The sequence below is a fragment of the Triticum urartu genome, chromosome 5, assembly GCF_003073215.2.
Source record: "Triticum urartu cultivar G1812 chromosome 5, Tu2.1, whole genome shotgun sequence".
Lineage (NCBI taxonomy): Eukaryota > Viridiplantae > Streptophyta > Magnoliopsida > Poales > Poaceae > Triticum > Triticum urartu.
This window is the reverse complement of record NC_053026.1, coordinates 413,628,861-413,641,347: the sequence shown is the minus strand read 5'-3', so window position 1 is coordinate 413,641,347 and position 12,487 is coordinate 413,628,861. Positions and strand designations below refer to the sequence as shown.

At 51.2% G+C, this 12,487-nt stretch overlaps 1 protein-coding gene across 1 annotated transcript; it reads right to left on the bottom strand.

The window, feature by feature from the left end:
- Positions 1-2,157: 2,157 nt before the first annotated feature.
- Positions 2,158-4,108, bottom strand: LOC125509383 (AAA-ATPase At5g57480-like). The gene has a single exon (XM_048674351.1). It carries the CDS (start codon positions 3,976-3,978, stop codon positions 2,428-2,430), a length of 1,551 nt encoding a protein of 516 aa, XP_048530308.1. The 5' UTR covers positions 3,979-4,108; the 3' UTR covers positions 2,158-2,427.
- Between the last annotated feature and the right edge of the window lie 8,379 nt (positions 4,109-12,487).

The following is a 12,487-nucleotide window of genomic DNA, read 5'->3' as shown; positions in this document are numbered from 1 at the left end:
CGGCGTGTGCCGGCGCCCGGGTGGCCGGTGTATGGTATTGTGACGGTGTCACGGGAAGGAGCGCCCGTAGTCAAGCCCCGGGAATGTAGCCATATCGGTGAGCTTCTTTAACAAATCTCGGTGTCGTGCAGTATGATTGCTTGGTCCTCGGATGATCGACGGAGTGTTCGGATTTATTCTAACAAAAAGAATCTTCTCACATGAATCTGCCTTATGTGTGTGTTGACCCGGTCAAAATAATCAGCGCCCTCCCATATGACGCACCGAAACAACGGGCCAGCCCAGAGGCGACGGTCAAGGATCATCGAGAAGGCCGCGAGGGGGACGAGACGAGGCCGGCCGCAGACATCGTCGTCGCGTTACACCACACCGGATGCGATGCACACTCGCGTCGGACAGCGATCCGCCGAGCCGGCCGCGCTCTCCATTGAACCGAATCCCTACCCTGCATCTTTGAACCGAGCAATGTTAGCGGCCCATCTCCAAAGGCCGGAGCAACGTGGCCCCGAAATTCCGATGCAGCCATGGCACGAAAGCAACGGTCGCCATCAGGCTCCGCCGGCACGGCGCCCGCCCGGGGCTTGGCTGCTTATGCCATCACATCACACGATTGACACCGACTGATGTGACTGTTCCGTAGTAAAAAAATACTACGGCGGTCGGGCAGTAAAACCGCGGCGGGAGAAGCTTATGTGCATTGACCGTGTGGTGCCGGGCCGCGCCAAGTTACCTGGACCTGGGGAGCGACGAGCACCGGAGTTACCAGTAGTACCACCTGCAGCGTTGACGGGATTCATGCCGACGATAAGGAGGAGGAGGAGGAGGACGCGATGTCTCCTTGCATTGACCGAGACGGCTCGAGTCGACCCTGCATGCTAGTAATATCGATCGGCACGCAACGTCCAGACGCGAGGCGTCAATCAGTCAATCAATCCACCGTGCGCCAGCGACGTCTGATTTCTCAGCCAGCTCTGCGCGCCAGGAGGCTGAGGTTGATCCTGATGTGGCCTCGCCTGCCGAAACCCTGGCGCTCCCAGGGCGCGCGCCGGGCCAAAGCTCGCGCACCGGGCCGTGTCCAGTTGGCGCCGTCCTCGGGGCAGGAAGAAGGGCACCGCCATGGCCAGCAAGCGACAAGCGCGGGCATGTGCGCGCGATCTCATGCCGCCAGAGCGGCGCATGTGCGCGCGATCTCGTGGCCGTGGCCGCGGCCGCCGCATGAGACACGATCACGGTCTCGCACACGCCCGCCCGTAATCAGAAACGGCCAAGGACCAGGAAAGTACAGCGAGGCAGCGGGGGAAAGCCGAAAGCGGCACCCTTTCTGCTGCCCAGGGAGCACAAGAGCGCCAAAATCCACATGCTCACCACCCGGCCTAAGCTAATCCGCTCTCGGCCGCGGAAAGGGAATAAGATATCGGGGCATCATGGATCCCTGATGATGATCATCATCATGATATATCCTCTGATTTTGCAGGCAGCGCTCCAAACAGGCACATGGGAATCGAGTGAGAGAAGGAAAAACAACAGAGAATGTCCAGCGAGAGGGGGGAAAATAGCGGAGAATGTCACGCTAGGAACATGCATAGATTCTCATTCGAAGACCCCGGTCGCGTTGCCTGCTCATTGCAATCAAATTGCCGTTTCTGCATTGATTTGTATTGGAGTAGTAGTACAAGAAAAGATCAACACTTATTAAGTGCACGACGGCAGATAATAAAAATAAATAAATAAAACAGAAGAAAATACAGTCATTTTCTAGTCCGTCCTCTGTGTAGAAAATTGAAGGCCAGGGGTAGGGGGCGGCTCATACAGTGCCTGCAGGGTGCAGACCCATGATCCAACTCCACGGGCGAGGCATTATTTTTCTCCGAAAGCGTCGCGCTGGAGCCCGCGACGGTTGCCTTGGATACGTGCGCCACAGGGGATCCAAAGAAGAGACGAACGTGCACATATCCAAGCTTGGTAAGAGGCCATAAACTAATCCGAGGCCCTACACAAAGCGCAGAAACCCCTGCCGGCCTAGGGAAAACGTGATGTGCCTTCGAGTACTGTTGAATCTGCACCAACTGAACACGACCTTCTCATGCACAAGCAACAGGGAGGCGCATGCCAAACAAGCAGAGCATGGGTTGCACATGCCACGCAAAGGCACCAGTGTGAGTCTTCAAACATCTCTTTCTTCTTACCATAGTAGAGGATAGAGAAAAGAAAACCAACTCAAGAGAATACATCTAGGAGTGCCACTACTTGCTACTGCAAACATCGAATAACGGAAGAGGAAAGGCTATTTTTCTCTTGCATCGCATTGCGTTCTCCAGTGAAAAGGGGGGAGAATATCTGAATATGGCGTGACCAAACAGGGAAATTTTGAACCGTTCGCTTTCCCTCTTCCTGTCCCCCTCAGCGCGGCGCTTGGCTTGCTCAGTCTCACAGCTGTTTCTTGGCATCCGTCTCCTCGTCCTGTCCGTCGTCGCAGCTGTCCTTGCCGGCCGGCCCTTTCCCTTCCTTGGGGCTCTCCAGGGCCCTCTTCTCCTCCTCCTCCTCTTCGTCGTTGTCCTTCGCCGCCGCCGCTGCCGCCGACTTGCCGCCGTCGAGACACCGCTTCTCGGCGCGCGCTTTCAGGGCCTCCAGCAGCTCCTCCATCGCCCTCTCCTTCCCGTTCCTCCGGTTCTTGATCAGCACCTCGCTCACGTCCGCCGGCGTGATCTCCGCCGCCTCGATCCATTCCTCCAGCCCCCGCATCACCTCGGCGCCGTCGTCCGCGCCGGATTCGAGACAGAGGTAGTTCTTGAGGAGGATCTTGAGCGCCGGGAACGTGCAGTAGCTCATGAAGACGTGCATGTCCATCCGGCCGGACCGGAGCAGTGCCGGGTCCAGCTTCTCGATGTGGTTCGTGGTGAAGACGAAGATGCGCTCCGACCCGCAGCACGACCACAGCCCGTCGGTGAAGTTGAGCAGGCCGGAGAGCGTGATCGACCGCCCCGACGCCGCCCCCGCTTCCTGGTCGATCGCGCCGTCCAGGGTTGACCGCGGCTTCGGCGCCGGGGGCAGGGCCGCCCGGTTGGTGAGGTCGACGGAGCAGTCGATGTCCTCGATCACGATGATGGACTTGGACGTGGTCTTCATCAGCAGCTTCCGCAGCTCGGCGTTGCTGCTCACCTCGGTGAGCTCGAGGTCGTACACGTCGTACCCGAGGAAGTTGGCCATGGCCGCGATCATGCTGGACTTGCCGGTCCCCGGCGGGCCGTACAGGAGGTACCCGCGCTTCCAGGCGCGGCCCGTGCGCTCGTAGAACGAGCTGCCGGCGGCGAAGTCGCGGAGGTCGGCCATGATGGACGCCTTGCGGTCGGGGTCCATGGCGAGGGTGTCGAACGTGCTGGGGTGCTTGAAGGGGACGGGGTCCCAGGGGAGGCCGCGCGAGTCCATGGCCCCGCCGCGCGCGTTGGTGTAGAGCAGCCGGTCCTGGCTCCGGCGGCGGATCTCCTGCGCCGTGGCGAGGATGTGGTCGAGGTAGGCCGGCAGCAGCTTCTCCCGGTCGCCGCGGCGGATCCGGAGCGTGAACCGGCGCTTCTCCTCGGGGAGCGGGCGCCAGGAGAAGCCGGGGGACTGGCGCGGCGCCACCACGTGCTCCCACGTGACGGCCGCGCCGCGGAAGGCGTCGACGACGCGGTCGCTGGCGGCGAGCCCGAAGGTGAAGGAGGTGGCGTTGTGCGGGCGCGTGAGGCTGAGCCGGGCCCCCGACGCCGGCGCGGCCGTGCTGCTGAGGTAGAGCTGCACGGCGTCGTAGATCTCGTTGTTGCTCATCCCGTCCGTCTCCGTGACGTCGAAGTAGCAGTAGGGCGAGAAGGCGCGGGTGAGGCGCCCGAGCAGCCGCGCCAGCGCCGCCCGCAGCTCCGCCGGGAACACGGCGTGCAGCACCCCTTGCAGGAACGCCAGCGCGCCCATGAGGGACGCCAGCATCGTCCAGTACTCCTTCATCGTCGGTCGCCCCGCCTCTCTCCCACCCGGCCTGGACTTGGAGGAAGAAGAAACTCACGCGAGGGGGGATGGGAACCGACTGAAACGGCGAGGTTGGGCTTGGACAAGTTTTCCTTCGAAGGGTCGGGGGGCGAGGGTTTTATAGGAGGAGAGGCTGAGATGAGCTGGGAACGAAGGATTATTTTAGGGGAAAATGAAAGATGAAGCCTTGTGTGAGTAGGCCATGGCCTCAGAGCAAGGTCGCCATCGATGGAGATGTGGTACAATAAATTATTGGAAGTATAGGCAGGCAATGCAGCGAAGAAGGGTGCGCATGCATGCACATACCATGAGAGATCTTCACTGTGGACCGAGAGGGGGATATGGACCTGCATATGGATCCTGTTGGGTTTGGTAGAGGGTTGAAAACAAGGATGAAAATGAAGCAAAAACTTTTTGCTTTTTCGGAGGAAAAAGAGAATCAGGGAGGAAATTGGAAAACAGAAATAGAAACAGATTTTCTTTTACATAGAAACGGAACCGTGTTTTTCGGAAATGGAAAACGAAACGAAAAGTCTGACAGTAGAGATGAAAACGGAGCGGAAACGTTCTGCTTTTTCAGAGAAAAAGAGAAAACGAAGAGGTAATATGGAAACGGAAAAATAGAAGCGGAATTCTTTTTCACGGAAACGGAAACAAAACGGAGCCGCGTTTTTCGGTGGAACTCACACGAAAACTGAACTTTTCACTTTCGTGAATATGGAATTTCCTTTTTTACTGTAGGTCTATGGCTGTTTGGTAGCTCAACCATCAAATAACACATAATGATAGAGTGATCAGAATGACCCATGTGAGGCAAACTTCTACTAGCACGCACCAATTTAACGACTATATGCAGTTGTCCTCTACTACCACAATATTATGTTAAGTCGCTAACCTAATTACATTATTTTTATAGCCATGTTAACAATTGATTAAGTCTGTTGGTTTTCTTTTATTTTCTTCATGGTTCAAGGGGTTTTTAACTTTCGTTCAACACCCGTTTTCGTTGTCATGTTTGCTCTGTTTTGTTTTTGATAGTATCTGCTTCCATATTCCGGGGATTTTGTATTTGTTTCCTCTTTCACAAAAAAAATATATATGGTAGCATCCAGTCCCGTTCGATTTTGCTTTGTCTTCATCCTTAGCTGACAACATAGGATTTTTTTTTGTTGAACCTCGGAGGCATTGGGAATTTGGGATCAATGTGCAAAATCTACTAAGGGCCTTTTTTATCTGCTACAGAAATTAGAAAAAATACTCCTAGTAGGATTATAAGGTCATGGGTATATTTACCGAAAAAGGCTTTCGCCCCGTTTTACCGAAAAAGGCTTTCGCATCAGAGTATCTGGAGTTTATGAATTTTCTGCATGTTTGTTGTTTGATTTGTACAACTGAATCTTAACATTTTTTTATGAATATGGACAAATCATAGGATTACGTTTTATCTATGGTGCGGTGACCCATTTTTAGTGTAACATAAATCCTACAGAATTTGAGTAGACACGACATTACAATCCTGCATTTTCGATTTATGTAATTGAAAATTGAAAACCAGACAAATCAAAAACACCCTTAGGAGTTCCTTACGGGGAAGTTGATGGGTACCCCTCTTGTAAAGACTTTCTTTCTTGTTAAGCATGGTCAGCGCATCTTCACTCCATCTTGATCAGTCCTTCTATGTCACCTGCATATATTTTGCAACAATCTTAATATAGCAATGCTCTTAATTTGTTCCAATTGATTGCACGTACTAAACTTGGGTGTGGTGGTTGATACCATATAAACTCCACGCCTTACAAATCTGGTATGGTTTAAAACCCAAATCCTTATGCTCCCTTAAGAACAATTTGTATTTGCACTTTGTACATAAAAATGATATGTGATTCAAGTTAGTCTAGGGTTTTGTTCTTGAATGAATTGACCTCATGGCAGCTTACCCTGTATTAAATATCCTACCACGTTTTATTCCTTAGTTGTTACATTTTTTTTAAAAAAAGGAGAAGGACCCCCGGCCTCTACATCTGAGCGATTCATACGGTCACTTTATTAATTATTCTCATAAGACCTTACAAAATGATACAACAGTAAGACTAAAGCCACAGTCTATGCAACAACTGTCGCTACTCCTATCCAATTGATGAAGGGGCGCTAATAGTCTGGGCCTAATACCAAACAGACATCGCAGCCAAACCTAAACATCTAAGACCTGAGGTCCCAACCAGGACGCCTGCCGGGTATGGGGCACCTACCAGTCCGGCGCACTCCTCAACCAGGACGCCTGCCGGGTATGAGGCCGCCGCAGCCACCTGCCACCAATCCATCTTCAGTGTGTACTGCTGCACCACCTTGCCCGGCCTCTCTCCTATCGACGCCACCACGGCGCCTGATAACGGCACCCTCCTGCGCGAGTCCCTCGCCACACATCGGGCGCCGAGTCTCCACCACGCCACGCCGCCGAGAAACGCCACCATTAATGTGCAGGATGAAGCACCGCTCCACCAATTATTCCGTCCCTGGTCCCTCGAGCCCGTGTACACCTCCAAGAATGACGCCACAAGAGGAAAACGACACAATAATGCCGTCGTCATCCGATCTACTGATCTAGAGTTTCCCCCGGAGGTAGCAGATAGTGGTCTGGAAGTTCTCAACAGCGATGCCTTCAACAAGGGAACGACGCCGAAAAGTCCCGCCATCACCGGCCTCGGTAGCAGCCGCGAGCAGGTCTTCACCCAGATCTGTTTCAATGGCCTCCATCAAGCGTCTTGTGCACGGATCGTCCACCACCGCGGCCGCTGCATCGCCCGTCGCGAGAGCACATCCACCTACACAACCTCCGCCATCCGGGGCCGCCGCCCCGGGATCCAGCCCCCGCTGACCGCCAGAGCGAAACCAACGAGCCCCATCAATGGCGGCGCAGCCGCATACCGCGCCGCGAGAATGCCACCATAGCGTCGTCGCGTCGACCGCACGCCGCCGCCAGGAGCGCCCGCTGCCACGCCGCCGTGCCCCACGCTAGTCCAGAGCCTTCCATCGATCTGGCCGTCCCGTGCCAACCAAACGATGAAGGGGAGAGGCGTCCCACCGCCACCCACGCCAAGCAGGCTTCGCCAGCCGGCGCGCCTGGGCGGCGGCGAGGGGACTGTAGGAAGAGGGGGGAGGAGACCGGCGGCGGCGGGAGGCCTCCCCTGTCACTCACGGGAGCGACAAAGGAGGTCGATCCACTTTTTTCGGGAGGAGTCCAGACGGTCAGAGGTACATTGTGATGCCTCTTATCATTCATCATTGGGCTGCACTACCACATGACCCAAAATAGGACATAGCCTTTGCGGACTCCCTCCTACCCATACCGCTCCTCTTCCCCTTGTCACGAGCAAACATGGATGACATATTGGATGCCAGGAAGCTCATACACATAGTGGTAGCTGCAATAGACCGGTGGAATGGTGTCTCCCACCTCCCCCCCCCACCACCTCCGGTGATCTCCTTCCACCACCACTAAAATCCTAATCCTCTCCTATCAACATCTCCGGCATCCCCCTTTCTCAAGGGGATATGGTTTTCTCTTCGGGATCAACCCTTGGCTTGGACTACTCCAAGGGTTTGGAGTTTGCTGACAATATTTTCAGATCTACTGGATTTCTAGTACACCCTACGGACGGCACTGGCCATTTTAATATGGTTGTGTCCTTTAGCCGTCATGATTTCAGGCTCAATGATCATTTGGTGGCGGCGGCCCTGGAGGCAGCTATTGGTGGATCTACAGTCGAGTTGGGAGTCTCTTGTATATGTGACAAGGTTTATTCTTTCAACGTTTCCTCCAAACAAGTTGGTTTTCATGTTCTCGATCTTCGATCTTTTGCTTGCCTACACTTCAAATGTTATTTCAATCTTTGGGGTCGAGGTGGTCCCAATTGGGAACGTGAGTTTAATCGTTGGAGATTAGAATGTGATTCGGAGTGGATTTTAGTTAGCCCTTCTAAGAGAAGGGCGGCACTAGGGTTGCTTTCTATGCATAAACCTCCGGCCAAATCTTCCTTTCGATCCTCCAACAATGTTCGAAAGAAGTTATCCTTTGCCACTTTTCAAAACTATCACGCATGCAATGGTTATCAATACCCAGCCACGCAAGATTGCACTGATACGGTTTCCTAGGCTGGTTATGTTCTCTCTGATAGAGAACGTGTGGTCATCCGGCCTTCGCCACCGACGAACATCTAGTGGACAGTGGCTACGCCACCAACCGTTTTTGGTACGGTTGGATCACCGCAGATTAGTCGTGCGAATATTGCGGCTGAGGATGTGCAACAACGCGATCTGCATGCCTCACGTGAACCATCCGGGATTTCAAATTTGGTCACGTCGATCCCGGAATCTTCGGCCTCCCATGTTGGGCCTCATCTGCATGCTGGGCCTATGGCCTCTATCTCAGAGCCTGAAATTCCTTCTACACACGATGCTGATGCCATGTTTGCTGATATGGTCGGTGACATGGTGGCCCGCGTCCTAACCTGCACCAAATGCAGTCAGCAGGGCCACTTGTCTGTCACCTGCCATGTTTGTTTGGATTGCTCCCACAATGGTCATACACGCCGCTCCTGCAATCAATGGACTAGAGATAATGGTTATTCTTGGATGGTTAAAAAATCACAACAAAATCCAATAATATCGTCTACATTGGTTTCCATACCTGCCACGAGTCAGCCTGCTATTCCTTCCGAGGGACTCCTCGGTTTTGGAGATGACCCATGCGCCTTTGCAGTAGGGTCTTGTCATGCCTCCACCGCCCCCTTTGCACCATCCAACCACTCTGCCACCTCCAACGCCCGCAATGGAAAAAATTTGTCTTGGATCCTCTGGAGTTTGTTCCGCCGGGTTTCGAGATCATCGGCGGTGGACCAACGCGACTGCTGCGGACCTTCTTCTCCCCTGCTATTGCTCCACAATGTTGACATGAGCAGTACGCAATCGGAATTGTCGAGCCTCCGCCGCCTCTTGGACAGATCTGCCACTCGTCAACGGGTTAGTGATTATGTGATGACACAGCTTCATCGTGATGTGCTTAGTGACCAGCCATGGATTGAGGGCGTTGGTCTGTTTGAGTTTCGTACTCCTGCATGTAGGCATGCTATTATGAATCATCCTCCTTATGATCTTGGAAATGGTCACTTTGTTTGGTTCATACCCCATGATAAAGGCATTAGTCATAGAGCAACTCAAGGTTTTCGCCGCGGTTGGATTATGATGCTGGGGATCCCTTTGGATTATCGTACCACTCGATATATCTCTGATGCAGTTAGCACTTTTGGTCGGTTTCACATGCGACATTAGGATGATCCTAGGATGGTTAGTGCTACTTCTTGAGCTTGCGTTGGTTTTTGCCTTGAAGAGGAAAGGGTGATGCAGAAAAGTAGAGATAAGTATTTCCCTCAGTTTTGAGAACCAAGGTATCAATCCAATAGAAGATACACGCAAGTCTCCAATCTATGCAGTTGCACAGACAATCAAACACTTGCACCCAACGCGGTAAAGGGGTTGTCAATCCCTTCACGGTCACTTGCAAAGGTGAGATTTGATAGAGATAGATATAAAAGATTACTAAAACGAAAAACAAAGTAAAAGTAAATAAATTACAGCGAGGTATTTTTTGGTTTTTTTGGTTTATAGATCTGAAAATATATGATGGAGAATACACCCGGGGGCCATAGGTTTCACTAGAGGCTTCTCTCTTGAAGGAAAATAATACGGTGGGTGAACAAATTACTGTTGAGCATTTGATACAAAAGCACAAAGTTATGACGATATCCAAGGCAATGATTATGAGTATAGGCATCACGTCTGTGTCAAGTAGACCGACTCATGCCTGCATGTACTACTATTACTCCACACACTGCCCGCTATCCAGCATGAATCTAGAGTATTACGTTCATAGGTACGGAGTAACGCCTTAAGAAAGATGGCATGGTGTAGAGGGATAAAATCAAGCAATATGATGAAACCCCCATCTTTTTACCCTTGATGGCAACAATACAATGCGTGCCTCGCTACCCTTACTTTGTCACTAGGTGAGATCACCGCAAGATTGAACCCAAAACTAAGCACCTCTCCCATTGCAAGAAAAACTAATCTAGTTGGCCAAACAAAACGGATAATTCGAAGAGAAATACAAAGATATCAAATCATGCATATAAGAATTCAGAGAAGATTCAAATAATATTCATAGATAAACTGATCATAATTCCACAATTTATCAGATCTCGACAAACACACCACAAAAGAATATTACATCGGATAGAGCTCCAAGAACATCGAGGAGAACATGGTATTGAGGATCAAAGAGAGAGAAGAAGCCATCTATCTACTAGCTATGGACCCGTAGGTTTGTGGTAGACTACTCACGCTTCATCGGAAGGGCAATATAGTTGGTGTAAAAGCCCTCCGTGATCGAGTCCCCCTCCGGCAGGGTGCCAGAAAAGGTCCCTAGATGTGATCTCACGGGTACAGAAGGTTATGGCGGCGGAAAAGTATTTTTGTGGACGCTTCTGGTTGTTTGGGAATATTTGTGAATTTATAGAGCTGAGGAGGTCGGTGGACTCCCGGGGGGCCCACAAGCCAGCGCCCCCCTAGGGCGCGCCCTGAGGGCTTGTGGAGCCCTCGGGACTCTTCTGACATCATCTCCAAATTTCGTGGATGTCTTCTGGTCCAAGAAAAATCATTGCGAAAGTTTTATTCCGTTTGGACTCCGTTTGATATTCCTTTTATGTAAAACTCAAAAACAAGGAAAAACAGAAACTGACTGATACGTCCATTTTGCATCATGTTTTCTTACTATTATTTATAATGTTTTTATCCATAATAATGATTTTTGGAGTAATTCTAGTGCCTTTTCTCTCATAATTTGCAAGGAACACACCAAGAGGGAATTCCGGCAATTGGAAATCTGGACCTGAAAAAGCTATGTCAGGCTACCTATTCTGCACAACTCCAAATAAGCTGAAACTTCATGGAGATTTTTTATGGAATATTTAAGAAATACTGGAGCCAATAACCACCAGAGGGGGGCCACTAGGTGGGCACAACTCATCTGGCGCGCCAGGCCACCCAGGCGCGCCCTGGTGGGTTGTGGCCTCCTCGGCCCACCTCCGGTGCCCATCTTCTGGTATATAAGTCATTTTGACCTAGAAAAAAAATAAGGAGAGGACTTTCGGGACGAAGCGCCGCCGCCTCGAGGCGGAACTTGGGCAGGAGCACTTTTGCCCCCCGGCGGAGTGATAACCCACAAGTATAGGGGATTGATACAGTTTTCGAGGGTAGAGTATCCAACCCAAATTTATTGATTTGACACAAGGGGAGCCAAAGAATATTCTCAAGTATTAGCAGCTGAGTTGTCAATTCAACCACACCTGGAAACTTAATATCTGCAGAAAGGTATTTAGTAGCAAAGTAATATGATAGTAGTGGTAACGGTAGCAGAAGTAACGGCAGCAAAAGTAATATTTTTGGTGTTTTATAGTAATGATAACAATAGAAACGGAAAAGTAAATAAGCGAAGAACAATATAGGAAAAGCTCGTAGGCATTGGATCGGTGATGGAGAAGTATGCCAGATGTGATCGATCATGTAACAGTCATAACCTAGGGTGACGCAGAACTAGCTCCAGTTCATCAATATAATGTAGGCATGTATTCCGAATATAGTCATACGTGCTTATGGAAAAGAACTTGCATGACATCTTTTGTCCTACCCTCCCGTGGCAGCGGGGTCCTATTGGAAACTAAGGGATATTAAGGCCTCCTTTTAATAGAGTACCGGACCAAAGCATTAACACATAGTGAATACATGAACTCCTCAAACTACGGTCATCACCGGGAGTGGTCCCGATTATTGTCTCTTCGGGGTTGCCGGATCATAACACATAGTAGGTGACTATAGACTTGCAAGATAGGATCAAGAACTCGCATATATTCATGAAAACATAATAGGTTCAGATCTGAAATCATGGCACTCGGGCCCAAGTGACAAGCATTGCATAGCAAAGTCCTAGCAACATCAATCTCAGAACATAGTGGATACTAGGGATCAAACCCTAACAAAACTAACTCGATTACATGATAAATCTCATCCAACCCATCACTGTCCAGCAAGCCTACGATGGAATTACTCACACACGGCGGTGAGCATCATGAAATTGGTGATGGAGGAAGGTTGTTGATGACGATGGCGACGGGTTCCCCTCTCCGGATCCCAGAACGGACTCTAGATCAGCCCTCCCGAGAGGGTTTAGGGCTTGGCGGCGGCTCTGTATCGTAAAATGCGATGAATCCTTCTCTCTGATTTTTTTCTCCCCGAAAGTGAATATATGGAGTGAGGGTTGAGGTCGGTGGAGCATCAGGGGGTCCACGAGGCAGGGGGCGCGCCCCCAACCCTCGTGGACAGGTGGAGGCCCCCCTGACGTGGATCTTCCTTCCAGTATTTTTTATATATTCCAAAA